This window comes from Pan paniscus, chromosome X (assembly GCF_029289425.2).
Source record: "Pan paniscus chromosome X, NHGRI_mPanPan1-v2.0_pri, whole genome shotgun sequence".
NCBI classification, from domain to species: Eukaryota; Metazoa; Chordata; class Mammalia; order Primates; family Hominidae; genus Pan; species Pan paniscus.
The window spans coordinates 154757152-154784878 of record NC_073272.2 but is presented as its reverse complement, the minus strand read 5'-3'; the positions used below and the strand labels follow the sequence as shown (position 1 = coordinate 154784878).

The window sequence follows — 27727 nt, the reverse complement described above, 5'->3', positions numbered from 1 at the left end:
TGCCTCCCTGCCATCCCCACGAATTTGGCCAGGGCACCCGGGCGGCTCAGGCCCAACGGGGCGTGGGCCGTGTGCTCAACCACCCAGAAGCTGGGGGCCCCCTCCCCTTTCTTATCTTTCTGGCATTCGTCTCACGCGGCCACCTACGGCTACGACTTCCTCAGGCCCTTTAAGGGCCGCTTCTCAGAGCGCAGGGAGCCGCGGAGTCCGGGGCGTGGGAGACTTCCATGGGCGGAGCGAGGGCAGGAGTGGGCGGGCCGTAGGCGGAGCTCCGTCCGCGCCCTCCCGGCGCACCGCCTGCGGGGCGGTGACTGGCCCAGCCGCACCGCGTCTCCCGCCGTCTCCGCAGCCCCGCAGGCCCCGGGCCCTCTCGTTCCCAGCGCTGCCCTGTCTTGCGTTCCAGTGTTCCAGCTTCTGCGAGATGACCCTCAAGGCGAGCGAGGGCGAGAGTGGGGGCAGCATGCACACGGCGCTCTCCGACCTCTACCTGGAGCACTTGCTGCAGAAGCGTAGTCGGCCAGAGGTGAGCGGGCCCCGCTAGTCCCAAGGGTGCTGGGCCGGGGCTCGGCCATTCATCTCGGGACTTGCCCTGTCCCGGGCCCTGTCCCCGGGGGGCCTGTCCTTGCGGGTCCCGGCCATAGGTCGGAGACCGCGATAGCCGGCGGGGTGAGGACAAGGCCAGCGCGTGGCCGGGTTCGTACCGGGCTGCTGGTGCAGTGGATCCTTGCCCCCAGCAGTCCTTCTAGTTGGAAATCAGGAGAGGCAGCGGCCTGGACAGTGCGCTTATTAAGGTCAAGGAAAACTTCCTCGTGGACGGAAGTCAGAGTAACAGAAAGTCTTTAAGGAACACATCAAGGAGTAGGTCTGCCTGGTTGTTGTTGAAGTGCTTGTGTTTGGGTCAGCAGAAATGATTGTAAAAGCTTCTGGTTCTAAAGAGCTCACTCACTGTTCCTCTTCATTTAGGCAGGTCCCCTTGTGCTATGGTGCAAAGAGGGTGGCCAGTGTATATTTGCGGGTGGAACAAGGAATCCAGATTCCAGGGATGGATGGCTGGTAAATAGCTATTAACCTCTGTCCTCAAAGATGCCCTAAGGGTAGGTTGTGCTTATCTGTTACTGGCAAATCTCTCCCAAACTCGCTGGTTTACAACACTGAGCATTTTCTTGTCTCTCATATTTCGTTTTGGTTGGGCCCAGCAAGGTGGTCGTCACTCAGGGTCTGTCAGGTGGGGACACGGCTCACTTACTCATTTGGAGCCATGAGCCATGAGCCAGAAAATCAACCAGCAGCCTCTCCCTGTGGCGTGGTCTTCCTCACAGCATGCTGGCCAGGTCCCAAGGGGAAAATGTCCAGACAGAACCAGAGAGCCAGGCAGAACCTCAGAAGTCACAGCATGAACCTCCTTCCTAGACTGCAAGGTCTTCTAGGGCAGGGCCGTGTCATACTCACTTCTTTAAGTGCCCAATAAGTGGGTCCTCAGAAATGTTTGCTAAATTAATAAATGACTGAAGAGATGGACATTTGGGATTTACAGTAACCCTCCGATTTCACAGATGAAAAAACTGAAGGTCCCTGCAACATAAGGCAAGCAGTAGAGCTGTAGACTCTTTGGGCTAAGTGGCATTAACTCAAGGAAACAAGTAATGGGCATCAGAACTGAGGCTAGATTTTGTGTCTGCTGCACCGCATTGCCTTACCCTTTATATTCCACTCGAGTGAGGCATTCACACCTGCCTGTCATTTCAAATCAGGATTGCAACAGCCTGAGTTTAAATTAGAGTGCAGAAATAATACAGGCATGAAAGATGCTATTGTTATACAGATGATGAGACAAAATTACAAGTTCTGTTACCTGATTCCCCATAAACTTGGACTTGTGATTTTTTTCTTCCCCACAATCAGTAATCACTTGGCTGAGCCTCAACTATTTTTAAAAAATCTATTTATTTCTGGAAGTCTTATTGAGGTACGCTTAGCATACAGTAGAATTCATGAAATTTAATTGTGTAGTTTGATGACATTTGACAGACGTATATAGTCATGTAACGACAACCACAATCACGACAAAGAATAAACATTTTCAAGGTTCCAGGAAGTTCCCCTGTGACCCTTGGCAGTCAGTCACCTTCCTCCACCTGGAACATGGCAACCACTGATCTGTCACTATAGATTTGCCTTTTCTGGAATTTTATATAAATAGAATCCTACAGTATGATGTATTTTGTGTCGGGGTTCTTATGTAAACCTATGTGTTCCCTTATGGGCATGCTTGAAAGACTGTGCATTTTTGAAAAGAGGCCCTGTCACCACCAGTGTTATGTTGTGGGCACACCCTCTGAGTAAACAGCACGTTTTGTGGGGCTGTGAGTTTATACTGTAATATTGGAGATAGTCTACCAGTTAGCTAATTTGTTTGGTTTTTACTAAAGGATTTGAAGAAGATCAAATAAGAAAACTTACTGAATCCCTGAATGAAATAGTATCCAGCTGTGCCAAAGTGAGCATCTGAGGGAGACTCTTCACACGATGAAGTGTGGCTTGACTCCACAAACCTGCGGATTCTTATTTCTTTAGGTTCACCTTCCCTTTGGGGCTCTTACCAGTCTTTGCTGCAGCAGCAAGCTCTGCCTTTCACTTGCTGCGTGGTTTTGGGCAAGCTGCTGAAGCTCTCTGTGCCTTAGGTTTCTCTCCTTTATGAAACTGGCAAGTTTGGAAGGTTGTGGCAACATTTACATGAGATAATGCTTGACAAGGACCTTGAGCCACACTGGGACATCCAGGGTAATGACCCAGTATCTCCCTAGGAGCTGCCTGCCCAGTAGTAGCAGTCAGAAAGTTTTCCTATAATGGCAAGATTTGAAGCAGGAAAACCTGTGAGGAAGTTGTTGGCTTCAATAGAAATTATAAAATTATTTTGCTGAAAGTTTCATTTAAAGGTGTCACTTTATGGAAAAAGGCTACCGATTCAAAACATAAAGTTTCACTTCCAATTATAATCCACATTTAATACTGAAAAAATATTGTCTAAAGGTAATTTTGCAATAGGTTTGAATGTAGCCTATCTCCCCTATTTAAGTATATCTCCTTCCTTGGATAAACTAATTTTTTTTTCTTTTCAATGTGGTCTAGGCAGGTTAATGGAGAAACTAATTTTATTAGCTCTCTCTGGCCTTGTTCTTCACAGCAGTATCCATTAATGCACATAAAAGTAGTTGTAAAATTCCCAATACTGCTTTTCTCTTCGGGCCTGTTTGAAGCAACACTTTCCCCAGGACCTGAAGCAATTGGTTGAGAATCCCTGAAAATTCTCTTGGGCCTATCCCACATCAAAAAAAATCACCTAACAGATAAGTCAGGCTCCAGGCAAATTTCCACCAAGAAAACCTGTTTCTTGGTTCTTAGGCCATCACATGCAGCATTACTCCCCGCTGGTGGTCACTGAGTGTGACGCAGTGTTGTTTGTTGCCTACTCCAGGTCTGCTGCTGGAACTAAGAGGCAAATAAGGAAGGACGCAGACATGGAAACAAATACAGTAGTGTGGTGGTGATGTGATAGAAGCAGCTGTGTAGCGCTGTGGAGCAAGGAGGGGCACCCAGCACAGTGGGCTCTTGCATTTCGCAGTACCTAGGCTGTAACTGGCAGGTGGTACCTGGGCAGAGGGAACAGCCTGTGCACGGACACCAAGGTGCATGCCGAGTGCGGCACCTTCTGCGATGGCAGGAGGTTGAGTCTACGGTGTGCATGATCACTGACTCTGCTTCTGACTAGTTATAATTTCACCTGAGAAAGAACTTTCGCTGCAGACTTGGATCTTGCTGTTTCCTTTGCAAAGGAAATGGTTCCGTTCAAGGCTTTTCTTTTCACAGAACTGATACTAGAAAGTAAAGTGTAATTTTCAAATTATTTAGTCCTCTGCCCAATTTCCCCAGTATGTGGTGTCGTCTCAGCCAGTCTGCCTTTCCTGTCCTTCACTTCCAGGAACTTCATGACTTTTTTCTGTTCTTTTTTTTTTTTTTTTTTTTGAGACAGAGTTTTGCTCTGTCGCCCAGGCTGGAGTGTAGTGGTGTGGTCTTGGCTCACTGCAACCTCTGCCTCCTAGGTTCAAACGATTCTCCTGCCTCAGTCTCCCAGCTAGTTGGGATTACAGGCGCCTGCCAACACGCCTGGCTAATTTTTGTATTTTTGATAGAGACAGGTTTTCGCCATGTTGGCCAGGCTGGTCTCGAACTCCTGATCTCTGGTGATCCGCCTGCCTCGGCCTCCCAAAGTGCTGGGATTACAGGTATGATCCAGCGCCCTGGGCCTTTCATGACTTTTTTTTCAAAACTAGAAGGGCTTAGGATACCTTGCAGATAAGAATCTGCTTTTATTGTGGCTAAGTAGATTTGAGTTTCATCATGAACGTTCTATTCTTTTCTAACTCATTTGTTCTCCCTACACAAGACACTGAAGTATAATAGAATACCAGGAACAGATATTTCAGGTTAAGATCAATTCCCTTAAATTGGAGTTTGCCAACCTGGGCACTGTTAACACTTTGGGTCTGATAATTCTGTTGTAAAAAGTAATACCTCGCCGCTAAGTTGTGACAATCAATAATGTCCTGAGACAGTGTCAAGAGGGGAGACAAAATTAGTTGATGCAGAGATTTTTCTCCTAAGCAGTGAGTTGTCTCTAACCTTTCAGTGTTGCTAAAAAAGAACTCTGGGTGTGGAGTGTAGAAAGGCAAGACTAAATAGCCATATTTCCAAAATTGGCTGGGGTAGGGGAAGTGACGCCAGAGGAGGGGAAGAGGAACTTTCGTAACATAGTCTTGCTTTTCTTTTTTTCTTTCATATGAAGAAATATACATGAACAAAACACATAATAGGTTTTCCCTCAAAAGTTATCTTCCTTGCGAGGCCTTTTCTGCTTTATTTTCCTCCTTAGCACCTGTCATCATCTCTGAATATTCTGCACAGTGCAGAGGCAGCCTTTATGTGAGGGACACAGCACCTGCATTCTCTCCATGTACCTGCACAAACTCCAAAGTCCATGCTTATAGTTTAACTTCTGGAGTCTGAGGCTTACTCATCCTTTAAGCTCAGACAGGTTTCTGAACCATTTCATGTCTTCAAATATTGACCACAGAATGGGGATGAGCATTTGATTTAACGAGTGTTGTTATTTGCACACAGCTCCGGCACTGGTTTAATGGCAGTGTGGGGACTCAGTGCCAGGTATCTGCAGCCCTGTGTTTCTGCTGTGTGGAACGGTGCTACTTGAGTTTCCTGTTGTTTTTTTTCCCCAGTGGAAGCAAAAGCCTTTGCATGTGTACTGAGAGCATGGGGTAGAAAAAGCTCGTTGGGAAGGGATCTCTAGAGACTTGGCCTTTAGGTTGATGTATGTGTTCCCAGATGGATTTAGTACCTGAGAAGCAAAGCACCTGGTTAATGTATGATTTTAAGACAGTACCTGCCAGAATATCCTGGCTCTTAGGCCTTCCTCTCTCCCTAGTTCCTGTCATTTGTGGTTAAACAGTGGTAATCTCTTTCTAATACTTCAGAATACCCTTGGCTTTCTCAGTTTCTCTTGTTTTTTCCCAAAGTGGAATAGGATACTGCCCATGCAAAGAGAGGGAATTTGCGAGCACCTGGGGCCAGGGCTTGCTGGGCAGCTGTCTGGCATCATCTCGCCTTCTTGGACTTGGCTTTCTAAGTCTCCACGTGGGAGCAGTTGGCAAAGAGCCTAACAGTAGGCTGAGCAAATATTTGTTCTTTCCTATGTTCACTGTCACTTAATCTAATTGTTTGGATTAGAAAGCCAACTTCAGTTGCCCCTGCTCTATTCACCCCCGCCACCGCCCGCCCCCCACCAAGTTTGTTTTTCTTTTTAAATTCCAACTTCCTTTGAGCAACTGCCTCTGCCCTTTGAACCCTGCTGCAGATGTTTCCTCTGAAGGGGCTTTCAGAGCGGCAGGCATTGCCACTCCAGCACTTTGTCTGATTAAAGGCCAGAGGCTGCAGAACAAAGGCCAGACATGGAGTCCTGGGTGAGTGTTTATTCCCTGGCTCCTCCTGAATCCCAGCAGTCATCCTTAACAGAGCCACTTCCGCCCTGCCTTGTCACTGGTCAGGGGCAGGCCTGCCATAGCTCTGTGGCCTCCTGTATCCACTACAGATGATGGTGGCTGCTTTGAGAGGATGATGTGAAGGTTGTGAAGTGAACTCTGAGAAATAGAATCTAGTACCTTTGACCTTTATTATTTGTTCAGGATTACTCATGTCACTGACAGTATATGTCTGCATATCTTTTCTCCTATGATGTGTCAGTAATGAGGAGACATGGGGACTAGTTGAAGGAGTTCTGTAAGATGAGGTCACAGAGAGCTGACCCTCCCTTTCTGAGAGTCTCATGAAGACAGGGTGGCTCAGGGACAAGTTCACGGTGGAGAAAATTGTGCTTTGCTTTTGGAAAACTTACTGTTGCAAGTGTGTACTTTAGTTACCACGTTGGAAGTTTCTGTTTTTCTTAGTCATCATTTGCAACTTCTGGGTAAGCGTGATAGTGACTCTTAGTCATCGCAAAGAGGAACGTCTTGATGGATAAGCACATCTGAAAGACCAACCTTTGGGATGGCAACTCTTGAACTTTTCCAGCTGGAATGGTTCTGCCTCTAGTAAGCTTTGCTGAGTCTTTAATTTAAAGGCTGACATGTAAAAAGCAATCACTGTAATACAGCTGGATAAGAAGAATATGACATAGCTAGGCATGGTGGCTCACACCTGTAATCCCAGCACTTTGGGAGGCCGAGACGGGCGGATCACCTGAGGTTGGGAGTTCAAGACCAGCCTGACCAATGCGGAGAAACCCCATCTCTACAAAAAATACAAAATTAGCCGGGTGTGGTGGTGCATGCCTGTAATCTCAGCTACTCGGGAGGCTGAGGCAGGAGAATCGCTTGAATCCAGGAGGCGGAAGTTGTGGTGAGCCAAGATCGTGCCATTGCACTCCAGCCTGGACAATAAGAGTGAAAGTCTGTCTCAAAAAAATAAAATAAATAAAATAAAATAAAATAAAATTCCTCTAGCCACCACCACAATGAAGATAGAGAACTGTTCCATCCCCACAAAGACCTCTCTCCTGCTGTCGCTTTATAGTCACACTTGTCTTCCTCCCTACCCCATCCCCGCAACCCCTTGCAGCCACTACTCTGTTCAATGTCTCTATGATTTTGTCATTTTAGGAATGTTATATAAGTGGAATCATATAGTATGTGATGTTTTGAAATAGATTAGCTTTCTTTCAGTCAGGATAATGCCTTTGAGCTGGATCCCAAGTTGTTTTAGTATCAGTAGTGTTTTTTGTTTTAATTGCTGAGAAGTGTTCCATGGTATGGATGTACCACGGTTTAACTGTTCACCTGTATTTTGGTTCTTTATAGATTTTGGCTGTTATAAATAAAGCTGTTATGAGCATTCATGTACAGGCTTTTGAGTGAACATAAATTTCCATTTCTCTAGGTGAATATCCAGGAGTGCCATCCCTGGGTTTTATGGTAGTTGTGTGTTTGGTTTTTTAATAAAGTGTTCAACTATTTTCTATGGAAGCCATATCACTTACATTCCCACCAGCAATGTATGAGATGCCCAATTTTCCCTCAGCTTCACCAGTTATGAGTATTGTCACTATTTTTTTATTTCAGCTATTCTGATAGATGTGTAGTGATATATCATTGTTGTTTTAATTTGCATTTCTCCCTGATGGCTAATGATGTTGAACATCTTTTTATATCCTCATTTGCCATCTTTATATATCCTCTTTGGTGAAATATCTGTTCATGTTTTTTGCCCATTTCCTAATTAGATTGTTCGTTTTTACTGTTGAGTATTGAGCACTCTCTTTTTATATTCTATATACCAGTCTTTTATTGGATATGTGGTTTGTAAATGTTTCTCCCAGTCTGTAGCTTGTATTTTCACAATCTTCATGTGGGCTTTCACAGAACAAGAGTTTTTCATTTTGATGAGGTCCAATTTACCAATTTTTCCTTTTATGGATCCTGCTTTTGATGTCATGTATAGGAACTTTTTGCCTAGCTCTAGATCCTGACAAGTTTCTTCTATTTTTTTCAAATATATTTTCTAGTTTTGCACTTTACATGTAAGTCCATATCCATTTTAGAAGGTAAGGTTCAGGTCAGCATTTCCCTTTTTGGTGATGAGTTTCCAATTGCTGCAGCACTATTGAGTTGCTTTTGCATCTTTGTTAAAAATCAACTGGGCATATCTCTGTGGGTCTGTTTCTGGGTTCCCTATCCTGTTCCATTGATCTGCATGTCTATACCACATAGTCTTTACTGAGACTATACTACAGTAAGTTTTGAAACTGTGCAGACTGAGTCTTCCTACTGTCTTGTTTTTCAAAATTATTTTAGCTTTTCATGGGTCTGTACCTTTCCATCATGTATACGTGCTTTTAGTGTAACCTACATGGACCAAGTGAGTGAAAGCACTTGTGTATGAGAAAAATAACACCCCAGGTATAGGGTGATCGGTAGCCAACACTGGCTTCTGGCTGAGGCATCAGTAAGGAATGTGAGAGCTGGGGCCACCTGGAGAGCGATGCCAGATCGTCTGATACTTTAAAAAGAAGTTGGAGTCCCCTGATTTTTACTAAAGAAAACAGAGACATGTGGTCGAAATAAAACAGTTTGCAACTTCTGCTTTGGAGATTTTTTCTTTTCTTTTTCCAGAGATAGAGTCTCGCTCTGTTGCCCAGGCTGGAGTACAGTGGTGCTATCATAGCTCACTGCAGCCTTGACCTCCTGGGCTCAAATGATCCTCCTGCCTCAGCCTCACGAGTAGCTAGGACTACAGGCACATGCCACCACACCTGGCTTGGAACTTTAAATAATACATTCATTCCTTCATTTATTGTCCAACCAATGCAGATCCTACTTCTTGACTCCCCACTTTGTAACAGAACAAGATTACAGGCCTCTTCCTTTCGATTTTTCTCCCCTTTTTACCTGCCAACTTCCTATCATGGACATGTGTACCTTAATATTGTCATGGTGCTGATATTTACAGTCTGTTATTTGTTTCATGATTTGTTTCTAAGTGAGTTCTAAAAAGTAAAAATCAATAAGTGGTTTTTATATTATTATAACTGGTTGCCAATCCAACATCCCACTTCTCACTTACATATCCCTGATCTTGTTTGGGATGGCAAGATGCTCAACTAAACTAATCTTCCCAGCCTCTTTGGCTGGTGCCTCCTGTATGCACATTCTAGGCTCTAGCTGTCTCAACTCTCCTTGGTCATTCCTCCATCTGCTTTCTGTCTTCTAGAAAGCTATTGAAATCCTGGCCGGGCATGGTGGCTCATGCCTGTAATCCCAGCAGATTTGGGAGGCCAAGGCAGGTGGATCACTTGCGGTCAGGAGTTCGAGACCAGTCTGGCCAACATGGTGAAACACCGTCTCTACTAAAAATACAAAAATTAGCCAGGTGTGGTGGCGCTTGCCTGTAATCCCAGCTACTCGGGAGGCTGAGGCAGGAGAATCGCTTGAACCCAGGAGGCGGAGGTTGCAGTGAGCCGAGATCACGCCACTGCACTCTAGCCTGGGTGACAGAGTGAGACTCTTTCTCAAAAAAAGAAAAGAAAAGAAAAGAAAAGGAAAAAAAAAAGAGAAAGAAATCCTTCAACCCCGATGACTTTTTGTGGGTTTCTATTTCCCTCCTCCCATTTACTCTTACTTAAACAGGGTCAAGGTTGAGGCAGGACAAGATCCACACAAGTACTTGAACCTGAGTCCCAATCACTTTGGAAAATTCTTTTACTAATTTATTTTATTAAAGTAACACAAGCACATAATACATAATTTAAAAGGTATAACTTGATACACAGTGAAAACAATTTCCTTCTCACCCCATCTTATAGCCACCCAGTTCCTCTCCCTAGAAGCAACCACTGTTTCTTATGTCTCCTTCCAGACATAGTTTATGTATTTTCATTTATTTTATTTTTTGAGACAGGGTCTCACTCTGTCACCCAGGCTAGAGTGCAGTGGCGTAATCACAACTCACTGCAGCCTTGACCTCCCGGGCTCAAGCAATCCTGCCTCAGCTTCCCGAGTAGCTAGGATTACAGGTGCACGCCACCATGCCCAGCTAATTTTTTTATTTTTTGTAGAGACGAGGTTTTACTATGTTGCCTAGGCTGGTCTCGAACCCCTGACCTCAGGTGATCCTCCCACCTCAGCCTCCCAAAGTGCTGGGATTACAGGTGTGAGCCACTGCACCTGGCCAGTTTATGGATTTTTAAGCAAATATGAATATAATCATTATTTCACTGTTTATGATGAAGCTAGTATACCCTTCATCACATTATTATTATTTTTTGCTTAACAATAAATCTTCAAGATCACCCTCAGAACCTCCTTTTCATACCTACATGGTGTATCCCGGGTATCATAAGTCAATTTTTTAAATATAAGCCTATCTTAGACAATTTTGTTATAACAGCAATGCCATATGACTTGGTGTCATGTGAGTTTTTTGAAGTTCTAGTTGCTAGAGAAGGCAGTTTCTGGTTGCTAGAGAAGGCAGTTTCTAGTTGCTAGACAAGGCAGTTTCTCTTTCTCAGTACTTCCCTCATTTGAGGTCACCTGATAGCGAATACTACTTCAAGCCTCACCATGTTTTTTGTTTGTTTGTTTGTTTGTTTGTTTGTTTTTCTGAGACAGGGTCTTCCTCTGTTGCCCAGGTTGGAGTGTAGTGGTGTGATCATGGCTCACTGCTGCCTCCAACTCCTGAGCTCAAGCAATCCTCCTGCCTCAGCCTCCTGAGTAGCTGGGACCACAGGCTTGCACCACCACACTCAGCTAATTTTAAAATTTCTTACAGAGGCAGGAGTTTCACCATGTTGCCCAGGCTGGTCTCAAACTCCTGGGCTTAAGCGATCTCCCCACCTTGGCCTCCCAAAGTGCTGGGATTACAGATGTTAGCCACTGCACCTGGCCCAAACCTCACCATCTTATCAAAGTTTCTACTTAGAAATCAGAGTCCCTTAGAAATGATGTAAGCCTCTACTCCAGACTTCCTTCTCTCTCATCTTCTAGTCCTTTTCTAGGCCTTGGGCAGGCCAGTGGACACTGCTCAGGAATACATCTATTCCCATCTAGGGACCCTTCTCCTTCCCCACGCAGTGAATGGCACACTCCTCACAGTTCTGCCTATTGGGAAGATCTTCCCTCCCTACTTTCTTTGAGGGTCACCTCTGGGTGTGACTGGAATGCAGCTATCCCCTATTTTCAGCAGACCCTTCCATAAGCCCACTTCAGGCCTATTCCTCCTCCTCCTCCTCCTCCTCCAGGTGGCTATATTATTTTTGATTTAATATTTTATCTGGGGTGGGCAGGGAGCATTTTCAGAGGTTTCCATAGTTTTTCCCCATTGTGATTGCTCTTACCCCAGGCCCTGGGCTTCTTCAACATTAACAGATCAGTAAGATGAGGAAAGACCAGCAAAGCAAACTGAGAAGGAGCATTTTAAGGAGAAGAGAGTGATCACCTGTGAGACTGATCCACAGGTGATCTACCATGTAGTGGTGTAGCAGTAGCCATTCATTGCCATTGATGTAGGGTATCCACTTGGATATGCTTCAGTTTATCCATTCTACTGTTGATGGACTTTTGGGCTATTTTCAGGTTTGGGCTTTTAAGAATAGTGTTGTTCTGGAAAGGGCACACCACTACTTTCCTGGAATTCCTGCCAAAAATGCAAAATCCCAGTCTAATCTTGAAAAAACATCAGATGATAACCCCAAACTGAGAGACATCTACAAAATAACAGGTGTGTACTCTTCAAGAATGTCAAGGTCATGAAAGAAGAAGAAGAAAGGCTGAGGAAATTTTCCAAATTAAGGAAGAGTAAGGAAATGTGAAATGCATGATTGGATTCTGGTCTTAGATTGGATTCTGGGACCAAAAAGTCCTAGGTTGGATTCTGGACTGGGGAAGAAATATATAGCTATAAAGGACATTCTTGAAAGGGTTGGAAGATGACAATATTGTGTCAATGTTAAATTTTCAGTTTTGAAAATGCTCGTTCCTAACATATAGAGACATCTATGGGTAAAGGAGAATGAAGTCTTCAGATTACTCTCAAATGGTTCAAAAATTAAATTTTATAATATTTTTTAAAGAGTACTGGCTGCTCTTGGAATGGCGCCAAAAAGATGAAAGAATTTTATAGCCACACCTCCTAGATTCTACAGTTAACATGTTGCTGTGTTTGCTTTATCACATTTCTATCCAAAAACTGCCCATCTATCCACCTTTTTTTTTTCCTGGTATTTCAAAATAAGTTTCAGATATCAGAGCACTTTACCCCTGAAAGCTTCAGCATGCATATCATTGGCTCAAGTTCAGGATTTGTTTATGGTTCTTTTCATCCTGTTATTAAATTGTAAGAGTTCTTTATATGTTCTGGATACAAATCCTTTGTCAGATGTAAATATTGCAAATTTTTATTCTCAGGCTGTGTCATACCTGTCTAGTTTCTTATGTAAGATGTTTGAGTTTGATGAAGTCAATTGTTTGCTTGTATGATGATTGCTCCCTGTGTCTTGTCTACTAAATCTATGCTTATCTCAGTGGAGTTTTTTGATGAATAGACTTCTTACTTTTAAAGTGTTTGTCTTTTTAGTTTTCATTTTATACTCGGGACCTTTTATGACATTTATCGTGCAGACCATTTTTCCCCGCTGCACTACAGTGTCACCTGACTATAAATGTGTGGCTCTGTTTTTGCACTCTCTGTTCCATTACATTGGTCGTTTGTCTTTCTTCTTACCACAGTGCCTTAAATTACTTTAGATTTATAATAAAGAGGTCTTGCTGCCTGGTAGAGTAACTCATTTAGCTTTGCTGTCTTTGAGATCAGGGGAAGAAGTCACAGTGGCAATGTATTATTGTTATCACCGTGGTTCGGGGCCCAGTCCTAAGTGCCTAATTCTACAGGTAGAAGTTCTTTGTAGCCTAAGGGGTGATTCATGAGAAACTGATGCTAACCTGAATTACCTTTATTGCTGTGTGACCGAGAGCATCAGGTTGTTCAAGGAAATACAAAGGAGAAGAGAACATGCCAGAAACCCTTGGAGCCTGAGGTGCCGCAGGATTCAGAATCTTTCTAATTTTGTTATATATTATGTAATACCCCAAGCAGGATCCAGGAGAGCACCATGTAAATCAAGGCACATTAATATTTCTGCAGCAACCTAGATAAACATGTCTATTTTATTTATTTTTAGAGACAGGGTCTCGCTCTGTTGCCCTGGGACTGTAGCTGGGACTACAGGTGCACACCACCACACTTGGCTAACATGTCTATTAAGTTGGAGAAATAAAGCTTACAAACAGCTTCATGTCAATTCAAATAAGAATGAGGCCAAACTTATGAAATAAGTTTTCAGAGCCTCTTGAATGTTAGAATTGCAGATTGTGGACTGGCTGTGGGCCTTGCTCCTGATTTCATACGTTGCTTTGTTGTTTTGACTTGACAGGCTGTATCGCATCCATTGAATACTGTGACCGAGGACATGTACACCAACGGGTCTCCTGCCCCAGGTAGCCCTGCCCAGGTCAAGGGACAGGAGGTGCGGAAAGTGCGACTCATACAGTTTGAGAAGGTCACAGAAGAGCCCATGGTAATCCCCCGTCATATTGTCGCCCACCAGTTACTCTCTGCCCCATGAGTCACTGGGCCAGAAGAGTCAATGCAAGAGGCTGCTCATGGAGTTAGGGAATTGGCCAACCCCAAAATTGTCTTTTCATTCTTATCTCAAATTCCTCCTCAAAGCAGGCTTCATGCCTGTTCTAGTTGAGGACTATCCTGAGTATAAATGGAAAATATTTTCCTGAGAAATTACCATAAGTTCTTTCTAAAATAACCTCAGAAAGAGCTTAAAATAAAGCTTATCGTGCCGTTGCCTTTATTTCAGGGAATCACTCTGAAGCTGAATGAAAAACAGTCCTGTACGGTGGCCAGAATTCTTCATGGTGGCATGATCCATAGACAAGGTACTCTGTGGGAGCTCTGGGTGGGGTTTGATTCAGGGATTAATAATTTACTCCCTGTTCAGTGGTGTGGGGCATGAAGCTTATAATCCTCCAAACTGGTAGCATTTTTGTGAGTGTGCCAAGAGACTTTTTGTGGCTTAATAACTGGCTCTGTAGAATCAGTACATGATAAGATCTCTATGTGAATTGCCCAGTGCCACCATCTCCCTATCTGAGCCTTCTTTCACACCTATTTATACCAATATTTGTCTAGTAAGTTAATATTTGAGCAATTGCCACATGCCACCCATTGCATTAGACTTGGAAAGGACAGCAGTACCACTTGGTAGCATTTTGGGGTTTGAGCTAAACAACAAAGAAACATGGAGCTTGCTGGTGAAAGAGGAGTACTGAGTTCTTTGCCTTGCTTTGTTATTCTTTTTAGTGTATACATCTGTGTCATAGTCTGGAGTCAGTAGCCACTCTAGTTCCAGGAATTTGAGGACAAGGTGTTTTATTGTGCTGTTGGACTACTGAGGCCAAGGAGGATGAGACCATCTTAAACTGTCAAGTCAAATGTTTTCAATCCTGAGTATTTGACACAATCTGTTTCATAACATGCTGTAAATCCTGGTTTCTCTTCTATGGTATCTTGAGTTACATTGACAGCTCCTGTTTGAACTTTTGTTCTTTTGTGGATTGATTTTTCATTTCATGGCAGGCTCCCTTCACGTGGGGGATGAGATCCTAGAAATCAATGGCACAAATGTGACAAATCATTCAGTGGATCAGCTGCAGAAGGCGATGGTGGGTATTTTCTATGCTAGATGAAGACCTTCCATTGTCTCCATAAGTGTTGATCCACATTGGTATCAGTGACCTCATCTCTCTGTCAAAGTATTTGTACCTTCTTGAGGGGGCTCTTTTCACTGCTAGTCTTTAATCTGTGTAAGAAATGATAATTTTCTGCCTTTATTTAGTAAAATTCTAAAGCAGGGCAAATAACCCGGAGCATTAATCTGGTGTTCCATGAAGTAATGCCAAATGAAGTAAAGCAAGCTATAACGTATATAGTAGAATCCCATTTTTGTTAAAAACAAACAATACATATGTATGCATAATGTATGTAAATATTTGTAATGCTTTTATTGGTATGGGGAAAGGCGTGGATATATATGCGCCATAGTTCATTTTTAGGAACTTCTTCAGGACTTTTTGGGGTAAAGAGTGGGGAAGAAAAGTCTTTTTTTTTTTTTTTTTTGAGATGGAGTTTCGCTCTGTCACCCAGGCTGGAGTACAATGGCGTGATCTCGGCTCGCTGCAACCTCCGCCTCCTGGGTTCAAGCGATTCTCCTGCCTCAACCTCCCGAGTAGCTGGGATTACAGGTACCCACCATCACGCTGGCTAATTTTTGTATTTTTAGTAGAGACAGGGTTTCACCATGTTGGCCAGGCTAGTCTTGAACTCCTGACCTCAGACGATGCGCCCACCTCAGCCTCCCAAAGAGCTGGGATTACAACAGGCGTGAGCCACCGTGCCCAGCTCGGAAAAGTCTTTAGTTAGCTTTTCTTTGTTACTCTTTGCATGTCTTCATATTGTTATGCTGATTTATGGGGCACATGACACTTTTGTATTAAAGGAGGAATTGTCCTACAAAATCTCAAAATGTGAAGATGGTTGTTGGGGAAAAAAACCTGGGACTTTGAATGAATGATCACATCATTCAACTTAGTTTTCTGTACAATTTTATGTCCATTTTTTTAATAGAAAGAAACCAAAGGAATGATCTCATTAAAAGTAATTCCCAACCAGCAAAGCCGTCTTCCTGCACTACAGGTGGGTGGCACCATTTTCTCTGTTGTCATGATGGCAGGAGTCGGGCCATGTTGTCTTATATTCTTTGAAATTTGATTATAAGGGATGTGAGTCTAACTTTAAGTTCTAGGTATCTCACAAGTGTGTAGCTGCTTGGCTCAGGGTCCCATTATTCCCTGCCTGGTATAAAATACAGGAGCTCATTCCCCTTTCCTCAATGGAGAACATAGTGACGACAGTAGTAGAGAATGAATGAGCCTTTGCTGCTAGTGGTCAGGTAGGAAGGGAGAGGGTAATTTTATTCTACAGATGGTAAGGAATCAATACAGCTCCAAGAGGAAAATGGGTAAAGGGAATGAAGAGATCATTCACAGGAGGAAAACTACAAATGAACATTGAACATATGAAAAAATATTTTATCTTACCCATCATCAAAGAAATGCAAATTAAAATATGCATGAGACACCAGTTTTCACCAAGCAAATTGGCAAATACTTTTTAAAATAGCAATAATAAAGCCCCGTGATTGATAGTGGCAAAGTAAAGAAAGAAACAAAAGATAGATAGAATCTGTTGAGCACTTATTCACAATTTATTGAGGGTCTACCATGTACAAAGTACTGTGCTAGAACATGGAGGTGATATAAAGAGAAATGGTTCCCAGTTCACACATAGCTCATCAGCCAGTAGAGGAATAGATTGGACAGGGCCATGGCAAGTCAATGTGGAAGAAGGAGATATTTAAAAGAATAAATCTGAAGTTTCTATTGCAGGTTACTTGTAGTGTGACGGTATAATTTTCTTAAGTAAACTTTTAAATTGAAGTTTTGGCATATATGGGCATATATTCAACAAAGGGCACAAATCACAAGTATAAAACTGGATGAATTTTCACAAACTGAGTACACCCATGCCTAAGACCGCCGCCCCCTCACCATGCGTGTTTCCTCAAGGCCCACCATAACCCTGACTTCTAACAGCAGGGATGAGTTTTGCCCCTTTTTGAAATGTATTAACGTTGAATTATACAGTATGAATTCTTTGGTGTCTTATTTTATTCGCTCAGTATTATGTTTATGGGAATCATCTATATTGCTTCATTCTCATTCATTCATTGTATGAACATGCTACAATTTAATCTATTCTGTCAGCTTTTTTGATCTTACATTGAATGGCTGCCATTCACCAAACAGGATCTAATTCAGCAATACGAGAAGATTTACTGCCTGAAGGGCAATAAATTCACCACGTTAACAGAAAAATGGAGAAAAATCATATGATTTTTGTGCATGTGTTTTGTGGATACATCTATGCCTTTCTTTTGAGAGTAGAATTGCCAGGTTGTAGGATATATGTGTCTTCATCTTTAGGTGATATTGCCAAATAGTATTCCAAAGTTGGTGAACCATGTTACATCCCCAACTGCACAGTATGACAGTTCTGGTTGTTCTATATTCTCACCAATACTTAGCATTGTCTGATTTGTTGGTTTTTTTTTCACCCTTTGGCCATCCTGATGGTGATATCACATTGTGATTCTAAAAATTCTCTAATGACTAATGAGGGTAAACTCCTTTTTATATGTTTTTTTCCACTTGGATATCCTCTTTTGTAAGATACCAATTCAAGGCTTTTCTTACTGATTTGTAGCAGTTCCTCATATATTCTGGATAAGAGTCCTTTGTCATATGCATCCCAAGTATGTTCTCTTCTTCTGTGGCTTATTTTCTTCATGGTTCCTGTTAATGACTAGAAACTCTTAATTTTAATGAAATCCAATCTACCACTTTTTTCTGATTAGCACTTTTTATGTCTTGTTTTAAAAGTTTTTACTTACCACAAGCTCAACAAGATATTCTCCTGTGTTTTCTTCTAAATGCTTACTTGTTTGATTTTTCACATTTGGATCCACAACCCATCTGGGATTGATTGTTATATACATTGTAAGGTAAGAGGTCAAGATTCCAGTTTTTCCATATGGATACCAATTGAACCAGTATCATTTACTGTACACTGTCACTTTTGTCATGGTAATATTTACAGGTCTATTTTGGAACTTTTTATTCTTTTCCTTTGGACTGTTTGTTTATCCCTGTGTCAAACCTACATATCAGTTTGGATAAAAGAGGCATCTTCACAGTATCCCAGTGGAAGTGATGATAGCAGACATCTTTGTTTATTTTTCCATCTTAAAGGGAAAGCTGGCCAGGTGTGGTGGCACGCGCCTGTAATCCTAGCACTTTGGGAGGCCGAGGCGGGTGGATTGCTCGAGCCCAGGAGTTCGAGACCAACCTGGGTAACATAGCAAGACCCATGTCCTTTGAAAAAGGGGGGGAAAGCTTTTAATCTTTCACTGAGAAGTATGACGTTGGATGTAGGGTTTCTGTAGGTATTCTTTCTCACAGTAAAGAACCTCCCTTCTATTCCAAGTTTGCTAAGAATTTTAATCTTGAATGGGTTTTGAATGTTATCACAGGCTTTTTCTGCATCTATTGAGGGGATCATATGATCTTTTTCCATTTTTATGTTAACGTGGCGAATTTATTGCCCTTCAGGTAGTAAACCTTCTTATATTGCTGAACTAGATCCTGTTTGGTTGTGATTTATTATACTTTTTATACATAACTAAATTTGACTTGCTGATATTTTGTTTGGGGTTTTTACATCTCTGTTGCAGAGAGAAATTATAAGATTCTTGTCAGATTTGGGTATCATGCTTATAATGAGTTGGGAAGTGCCATCATTTTCTATAATCTGTTTTCGTATGAGATTAGCCTTCTTTCTTCAAATGATGCTTGGAAAATTTGTCAATGAAGTCATGAGGTAGGGGTGTGTGTGTGTGTGTGTTTGGGAGCAGGAGAGGAGAATTTTCAATAATAAATTCAAGTTCTTTGATAGATATGAGTGTCCATATTTTCAATTGTGAAAACAGTTGTTCAAAGAGTAGCTGCCCTGTACTGAGACAGACGACCCAGATCCAGCAGTAACTGCGGACACGTTGACGTGGAAAGATATCTCATGCCTTCTTTTTTTTTTTTTTTTTTTTGTTTTGTTTTGAGACGGAGTCTCACTCTGTCGCCCAGGCTGGAGTGCAGTGGCACAATCTCGGCTCACTGCAAGCTCCACCTCCCGCCTCCCGGGTTCAAGCGATTCTCCCGCCTCAGCCTCCCGAGTAGCTGAGACTACAGGTGCACGCCACCACACCCAGCTAATTTTTGTATTTTTAGTAGAGACGGAGTTTCACCATGTTAGCCAGGCTGGTCTCCAACTCCTAGCCTCATGTGTTCCACCCGCCTCGGCCTCCCAAAGTGCTGGGATTACAGGCGTGAGCCACTGCGCCCGGCTTCTCATGCCTTCTTGTTAAAGGGATTCATTCTGACCCCTCCGCAAACACAATCACTTCAGCGTTTCAATTTCTCTTTCTTGGGTGCTCCCCCACCATTCTTACCTCCCTGTTGTTCATTCCATCCTGACCCCATTTGTCTACAGCAGGACATGCTCTGATGCTGGTGTTTCTTTTGAAGCTGCCGCCTGCAGTTCCTTTTGCCTTCTTTTTAGATGTTCATGAGAGCGCAGTTTGACTATGATCCCAAAAAGGACAATCTGATCCCTTGCAAGGAGGCGGGACTGAAGTTTGCTACTGGGGACATTATCCAGATTATCAACAAGGATGACAGCAATTGGTGGCAGGGACGGGTGGAAGGCTCCTCCAAGGAGTCAGCAGGATTGATCCCTTCCCCTGAGCTGCAGGAATGGTGAGCCATTTTTGTGCAGGTGGAAGGGCCATGTGCCTGCCACAAATAACTTAGCTTCAGAAAATCTGTCATTTTGTTTGTAGTTTCTGTTTCTCAACCAAGGAGACCTCCTAGATTTCCTGGCATAATGGGTGGGGGAGGGTTAACCATGCGTTGATAAGCTGGACTGAGAGGCAACTACAGGCAAGGGAGCCCAAATAGCTCTTCATTCTTATGTGGGCCTCTTGCTTCCTTAAACGTTTTCCCCATAGTTACCAAGCACGTGACAGTGCTGGGACTGAGCCCTCCCTGGTCTCCTGTTTCCCAAGCTAGTGCGCTTCTACCAGCCATGTTGTTTCTGGGATTTCCTTGGAGTCCTGCAGAAAACAGTCGCATTTAAGTATGTGTCCTTTAGGCACATTCCTGGTACATGGAAGAAATAATTCCTGTCCCCGAGTCAGATTGCTCACTTAGTCCTGGTTACATCATAGGAATGGCAGAAAAATTCACAAAACAGTTCCAACTGATAAGACATCCAACACTGAGCCTCCCTCTGCCTGTGCAAACTTACCCCAGTGTAAAGATTACAACCATTGTGGGGTTGACACTGAATAGAAATATTAGAATATATTACATGTAGTAATACGTTATTGTTTTGTGAAGCAGTTGTTTTAGATATATATGTGGGGTGTGTGTATGTGTTTTGTTTATAGATGTATGTGCAATAATGGCTTGCAATGTACAGTGTATTTCTTAGAGTGAGGTAGGGTCATAAAGGTTTGAGACCTTTATGGTCTAGACCAAAGAAAGAGAGTTGTTTGTGGGTTGTGTCCAGAATGTGCTGACAGGTACTAGATGACACAGACTCAAGGAGCCAGGTCCCTGACTGAGGGCAGGGCACAGTGCAAGATGCACCAAACAGTGTATGGGGTGCTTTGCACACATTATCTCCCACTGTAATGGACACTCAGAGAGTGAAGGGGGTGCCATTAGAGACTGAGTGGCTGGGGGGGGTATGAGGGGAGGGGGAGGAAAGCTGACCCCTTGATTGTCTTTTCCTACCAGGCGAGTGGCAAGTATGGCTCAGTCAGCTCCTAGCGAAGCCCCGAGCTGCAGTCCCTTTGGGAAGAAGAAGAAGTACAAAGACAAATATCTGGCCAAGCACAGCTCGAGTAAGCTTTCTGAGCCTTCTTGCCCCAGGTTCCTGGCAGCATTCATGTGTTTCCCAGTCTCTGTAACCAGCAGAAAAGGGGAGGTGGTGCAGTGCGCAGCAGAAGGCGCATTCTACAGAAAGCATGTCATTTCTTCTGGTTTCTTTTTATTGAATCCATCTTCACAAGCTTGCTGCAGTCAGGCCAGTGGATGTAAAGGAGGACTAGTGGTCAGCCCACACCTGCTCATCACCCCACCCCTCACACAGAAGTAGATGTGGTGGGAGAGGGGAAGTGAGGCAAGAACACAGGCCAGAGGGAGAGGCCAGGGCCAGGTCATAGGGAGCTTCGTGCACCCTCCCTAGCGTTTTAAATTTTGCACTATAGACTGTGGAGCTGGTGAAGGGTTTTGAGCAGAGAATTCGCACGGTCAGCTTTCCATCTGCATTTCTCTTTCTGAGATGTCACGTGCACACCACCAGCCAGGGAATGATCGTGGCAGTCTTGGGTTGTAGGCAGGTAAGGGGGTGGAGAGTCAGGATGACACCAGGTCTCTATCTTGAGCAGCTGGGTCAATAGCACCACCATCTTCTAAGATAAGGGACATTCAGGCAGAACCGAGATAGCATTGGCATTCTTCAGCTCTAAGTACCAAGGGAACATCTGATACCGAAACTATGAAGAGATGAGGACAGGAGACAAGAAAAGTTGGCTCAGAGAGATAGGGCAAGGAGGAAGAGAGGGTCCAAAAGTTAGATAAACTCCCTTGCTCAAAATTCCCTCACCACACTAAAAATACAGTCCAAAGTCCTTCCTCCACACCAACCTCCCTCGTCTCATCTCTAGTCACTTCCTCCCTGCTTGTTGAGATGTCGCGAGGCTGTTTCCCATTTCAGAGTGTGGACCACTGTTCTCCCTAGCTCTGGAAATGAACACTGCTTGGTTTTCTTTGTCTCTAGTTTTTGATCAGTTGGATGTTGTTTCCTACGAGGAAGTCGTTCGGCTCCCTGCATTCAAGAGGAAGACCCTGGTGCTGATCGGTATCTTCTCATTGCCCCATTTGCACATTTCTGTCTTTGTTTTCCTGCCTGCATCACGTGCCCACCCCCAAAAAAGGCAGTGAGGAAGAAAAGAACTGAGGTCTCTTGGGTTCTCCATATAGAGCAGGTGTAAGGAATTTTCTGAATCCTCACGTGCACCCCACCTGGGTCCACCTCACAAGTGAAACTAAACCTTACAAGTTTCTCTACTATTTAGCAACGAATTATTTTTGGTTAGGTTTCATGCTGTCTGCTGGCAGTGATACGCTTTGTAAAGCTCCCTTCCCCCAAGCAGTGACTCTGACCTGAAACAGAATAAGTCCTCGCTTCAAACCCAGGTATGTAGGCTTTGCCTCTGGCGGACTGCTCACCTTCCTGTCTTTAGAGTTGAAATTTTAGTTGGTTAGAGGATCTACATTAAGGTTTTGGTAAAATTTCTAGTAAAAACACTGGCTTAAATTCAGTTCCGTTAATTTTGAAGAAATTTTAGAAAATAAACAGAAAACCTCATATGTTAGCTGGCTCCTCTGCAGAAGTGACAGTTACATTCTGAGTCCCAACCCTTAGTCCTCAGAAAGAGCCTTCTCCCCGAAATGGAGAAAAAGGACCTGAAGCCCCTTGGTGGCCCCAAATCTTCTGACAGCTTAAAGGCCCTGACCCCAGCCCAGATGCAACCCCAACTCATGTTCACCTGTTGGCAGTTTTGAGGGCCGAGAGAGGAAAATCCATATCTTATCCTCGCTCCTCTCCCCCCTTTCCAAAAGATGTTCTTCTCTCTCTACACAGGAGCCAGTGGGGTGGGTCGCAGCCACATTAAGAATGCCCTGCTCAGCCAGAATCCGGAGAAGTTTGTGTACCCTGTCCCATGTAAGTAGCTCTTAGGCACCTTGGAGGGGAGGTGACAGGCTGGTACCACTCGCCATCTGAAATACCATAGTGTTATTTTATTATTTTTTAAATTATTTTATTTTAAATGATTATTAAAACTAAACAAAATATGGAAAGATAAAAATTTGTGCCCACAATTCCTCCACCTAACAGAATAACTGTTTTCTTATTGTTATTTGTGCTGTTTGTCTACATAACAGAAGCTATAGTAAACATTTTGATACTGCCTTAAAAATTACTAAGTATTAAAGTTTATACATATAACTTTGTCATTTTACTTTTTAAACATTTTCTCATGTTCCTCTGCAATTTGCCTAATTCTCTTTGAGAACTATCCCACTCTTGATGTTCAGGCTGCCTCTCATTTTCATGGAATGTCTTCTAAATCAAAGCAGTGCCTAGGAAAGGCCCAAACGATCTCAACAGCAGTCCTAGATATGGAGAAGAGTAGCGCCAGTGATCAGGTGGAGAATTTGATAACTCTTCCATTCCCAGAAGTGATGCTGCATGGTATAGTTGTGTATGTTCCCAGAAAGAAATACGGTCATTCCTCACTTAATATTGTCAATAGGCTCTTCGAAGACTGTGACTTTAAGTGAAATGACATATAACAAGAACCAGTTTTTTTACTCATCAACAATACAATGAAATGAAGTTGAACTAAACCATGTTAGTCAAGGACCAGCTGCATGTGATTTCACTTAAAGTCACATTTTCTAAGAACCTACTGATAATAATATTAAGTGAGGAATTACTGTACTGCTAAGCAAAATAGAAAACCAGATTCTAAACCTCATATTACTAGTTTTTAATTCTTTCTTCATTTTGCTTTTTTACACATGGATCATTGAGAGTTGTCTCGTTGCTGGAGGGACATAGAGTTATTCCAGTGTCACATTAGGAGCAGAAAGCAGATGGCCCCAGGAGTGAGTGGGGAAGCAGAAATAACCAGTACAGGCTCCTCCTTCAAGAGAATCACATGTGGTTGTAGATTGAGGGGAAGGGGCCAGTTGAGAGACAAGTGTGATCCAGAAGGCAAAGGAGACAGTCAATGGAAGATGGAAAGAGGGGAGGTTGGGAGGATTGTGTTTCAAGCTACAATATCTGGAGCATATTTTACTGATTAGACAATTTATATGAGTAATAGAAAATAGTCCAACTTTTAACAACATGAGCTGAAACTAAACCAAAGTACTCTTCTTTCCAAGTCATGAAAAGGAAACCTTAAATATATTTCCAAGAAATCCTGACCATAGTCTGTAGATCTGTTTTTAAAATATTTTCCGCTATCTTCATTTCTAAGTTTCAATATTCCTAGATTTGGTAGTTTGAGAGATGTAACTTCATTTAGGGAAAATGATAATAGGAATTTTCTATGTTAGGCTTTGCCCCTTAAAAATTAAATGTGTCCTGGGCAGATGGAGGGATTTCCTGGTGTGCATCACTTTCTAGCATCAGCTCTTCAGGAGCCCACGGGAGGAACCCCTGTATTAAAGTCAATGCACCAAAGGCAGCTAGGGCTTCCATACAGACACCATGGTCCAAGCCCTCATGAAAGGGTGAGTTTGTCGGGGATTTGGGTTCTTGTACACAGATACAACACGGCCACCAAGGAAGAGTGAGGAAGATGGGAAGGAGTACCACTTTATCTCAACGGAGGAGATGACGAGGAACATCTCTGCCAATGAGTTCTTGGAGTTTGGCAGCTACCAAGGCAACATGTTTGGCACCAAATTTGAAACAGTGCACCAGATTCATAAGCAGAACAAGATTGCCATCCTTGACATTGAGCCCCAGGTGGGTAGGCATGGAAGGGCAGGGACAGATGGGCTCAGCCACACAAGGGATGGCGAAGAGAGTGCTGAAAAAGACAGTGCTCCTTGGGAATCTTCTGGGGGCTCAGGATTGCTTCAGCCTTTTAATGGGGTCAGCCTGGAACAAGAACAGTAGTACTGGGAACGATGGAAAGTTGTATTGGGGTAAAGCTCAAAGCTGCTTATTAGAAGGAATCCATTATGACAGCTATGTAGGTTTTTTTTTTTTTCACTTTCCTTTTCTTCCCCCCCCCCCCCCCGCCCTTCTTTTTTTTTTTCTAGACCCTGAAAATTGTTCGGACAGCAGAACTTTCACCTTTCATTGTGTTCATTGCACCTACTGACCAGGGCACTCAGGTGAGGAGAGGTTGTGCAGGATGGGTAGTTCACTTTCTCTGGGCCTGCCCATACTAGGACCTCAGTCCAGGTCATTGGCCAGAGTGCTGGCTGGAGGTCACAGCTCCAGCTGGGCTTCTTCCTCCAGGGCCGAGAAGCCAAAGGGCATGCACATTCGTTCCAGCTCTTAAGCCACTAGCTAGGCCAGTGCCCATGCTAGGTAACAGGGACAAAACAAACCAGACCCAGTCATTGTCCTGGAGGCACACAGTTCCAGGGGCAGAGATGGACATTTGAGCAGATCCTGATACTGGTGGGATGCAGGCTCTGGCAGGGGAAGCTGTGATGGACAGAGGTGGCACTGAACCCGCCCTGGGGTGCAGTATGGCTGTGGGGAAAGACAGAGAGGCCAGGAATATATCAAAAAGCCTACCCTGCTCCTCTGCCCAGCCCTACCCATGCACTTTGCTGCACTGTGCTTTTGCATTGAACAATGGACACCTTTCCCTATCAGGGTGTGAGGAACTCTTTTTCTCTATAGCTGCTTGGTCTTCTACTGCATGCATGTGTAATTACTTAACCATTCACCTGTTGATGACCATTTGGGTTGCTTTCAAACACTGATTATAAAGAATACTGCAATCAATAGCCCTGTGCATATAGCATATGTGTGCAAATACATCTGTAGGAAAAACTCCAAGTAGGATCACTGGGTCCAAGAGCACACACACTTAGAATTTGGACAGGGACTGCCAAATTGCACTCCTTTAGGATTTATAGTCCCTCCAACCACCTGTGAGACTGCTTGTTTCTCTTTGCCTGTAGCATGTTGTCAAAATTTTCTTTTTTTGCCAGTCTACTGGAGGGAAAAATAGTATCTCATATTTCTTTTTTACTAAAAGAGATGATCAGGTACTTTTTCATATGAAGAGCAATTTGTATTGCCTTTTCTGAGAATTATCTGGTCATGTCCTTAGCTCATTTTTCTGCTGAGTTATTGACCTTTGATTTACAGGAAGTCTATATTAGGGTAATTAGCCCTTTGTAATATCAGCTGCAATTTTTTTTTTTTCCAATTTGGCATGTCTTTTTGCTATGCAGACATTTTTACTTTTATGTAGTTACATGATTTGTCTTTCATGGCTGCTTGGTTTTAGGTCAAAGACAGAGTCCTGAGATATATATACACACACATTTTTAAATTTTGTTTTTTGTAGAAATGGGGTCTCACTGTGTTGCCGGGCTGGTCTTGAACTCCTGTGCTCAAGCAATCATCCTGCCTTGGCCTTCCAAAGTGCTGGGATTACAGGTGTGATCTGGGATTAGAAGTCACCTTTATCTGACTGGGTGCAGTGGCTCACACCTGTAATCCCAGCACTTTGAGAGGCCGAGGTGGGCGGATCACCTGAGGTCTAAAGTTCGAGACCAGCCTGGCCAACATGGCAAAACCCTGTCTCTACTAAAAATACAAAAATTAGCCAGATGTGGTGGTGCATGCCTGTAATCCCAGCTACTCGGGAGGCTGAGACACGAGAATTGCTTGAACCCGGGAGGCGGAGGTTGCAGTGAGCCGAGATTGTGCCACTGCACTCCAGCCTGGGCCACAGAGCAACACACTGTCTCAAAACAAAACAAAACAACAAAATCACCTTTATCTTCGTTTTAGGATTGCAGCTCTGGTGGTTGTTGAAATGGCTCTTCCATGTTCAAAGGGCATTAAGTGGGAGATGCTGGTGAAGTCCATGCTGTCTCTGCATAGCTATTGGTCCTCCAGAGGACTCTGATTAGTCAGGGTTAGCTTGAGATCCTCTGAGAATTGCCATGGTCTTTTGAGATTGCCTCTTCATGCCCTACATTAACATTCTTTCACAATGTCTTCTGAGTTTGACTCGTCAAGTATGATGCACAGCTGAGCAACGCTAACAATTGCTGTTTAAAATCTGTCACTGGCCTCTCTGGGCTGGGGGTGGTGCAGCTTGCTTCATCTGTGGCTTTCTTCTTTGCAGACAGAAGCCCTGCAGCAGCTGCAGAAGGACTCTGAGGCCATCCGCAGCCAGTACGCTCACTACTTTGACCTCTCACTGGTCAATAATGGTGTTGATGAAACCCTTAAAAAATTACAAGAAGCCTTCGACCAAGCGTGCAGTTCTCCACAGTGGGTGCCTGTCTCCTGGGTTTACTAAGCTTGTAGAATGGGGGAACCCACTGTATGCCCCTCTCCAGCATTTGGAATTCCACCCGCCTTGCTTTAAGACAAACAGGGCTGCTCCAACTAGTTTTGTGTCAGCTTCCAGCTCTCTGCAGCTATCCTAATTCAGCCAGTAAGGTTCAGTCTTCTTGCTCAGGCTCCTGAAGGGTTGGGATTTGATTCTCCTGATAGATGGGGCCCCACTGATCTGGATTTGAAAAGGATTTCTAGAAATTGGGGGTAAGAAGTACTACCAAAATGTAACTGCTAATCAAGGGTGATGCACAGCAAAAGCAATGGACCCCATCCCTCTAAAGCCTGCCCTCCTTTGCCTTCAACTGTATATGCTGGGTATTTCATTTGTCTTTTTATTTTGGAGAAAGCGTTTTTAACTGCAACTTTCTATAATGCCAAAATGACACATCTGTGCAATAGAATGATGTCTGCTCTAGGGAAACCTTCAAAAGCAATAAAAATGCTGTGTTGAAATGCCAATGACCTTGTAACTCTGGGTTTCCACACAAAAAGAAATGTGGCCCATTTCACTTAAGCTCCTGGACAACAGCATTAACACAAGATGCCTCTCTTGTGTTCAGATGATAAACACTGGTGCCCTGGAAGAGTCCCCATTCTCTGCCCCCACTGCAGGGCTCTACTGGCTAATGCCCATGTAGAAAAACACCCTTAAGGTTGTTGTATCTAGTGGAGAGCTCAT

The 27727-nt window shown here is 43.6% G+C and overlaps 1 protein-coding gene across 2 annotated transcripts; it reads left to right on the top strand.

The window, feature by feature from the left end:
- The first annotated feature begins 253 nt into the window (after positions 1-253).
- On the top strand, positions 254-27507 carry MPP1 (MAGUK p55 scaffold protein 1). 2 transcript variants are annotated; one of them, XM_003809961.4, is made up of 12 exons: positions 254-523; positions 13550-13693; positions 13988-14066; positions 14767-14852; positions 15814-15882; positions 19420-19616; positions 20661-20767; positions 21706-21786; positions 22573-22653; positions 24269-24471; positions 24771-24845; positions 26831-27507. In XM_003809961.4, the coding sequence occupies exons 1-12, from the start codon at positions 422-424 to the stop codon at positions 27005-27007; spliced, it is 1401 nt and encodes a 466-aa protein (XP_003810009.1). In that variant the 5' UTR covers positions 254-421; the 3' UTR covers positions 27008-27507. The 2 variants fall into 2 exon arrangements, with proteins under 2 accessions (XP_003810009.1, XP_034805575.1); XM_034949684.3 differs by lacking the exon at positions 24771-24845 and having other exon boundaries at positions 257-523.
- Positions 27508-27727: the final 220 nt, after the last annotated feature.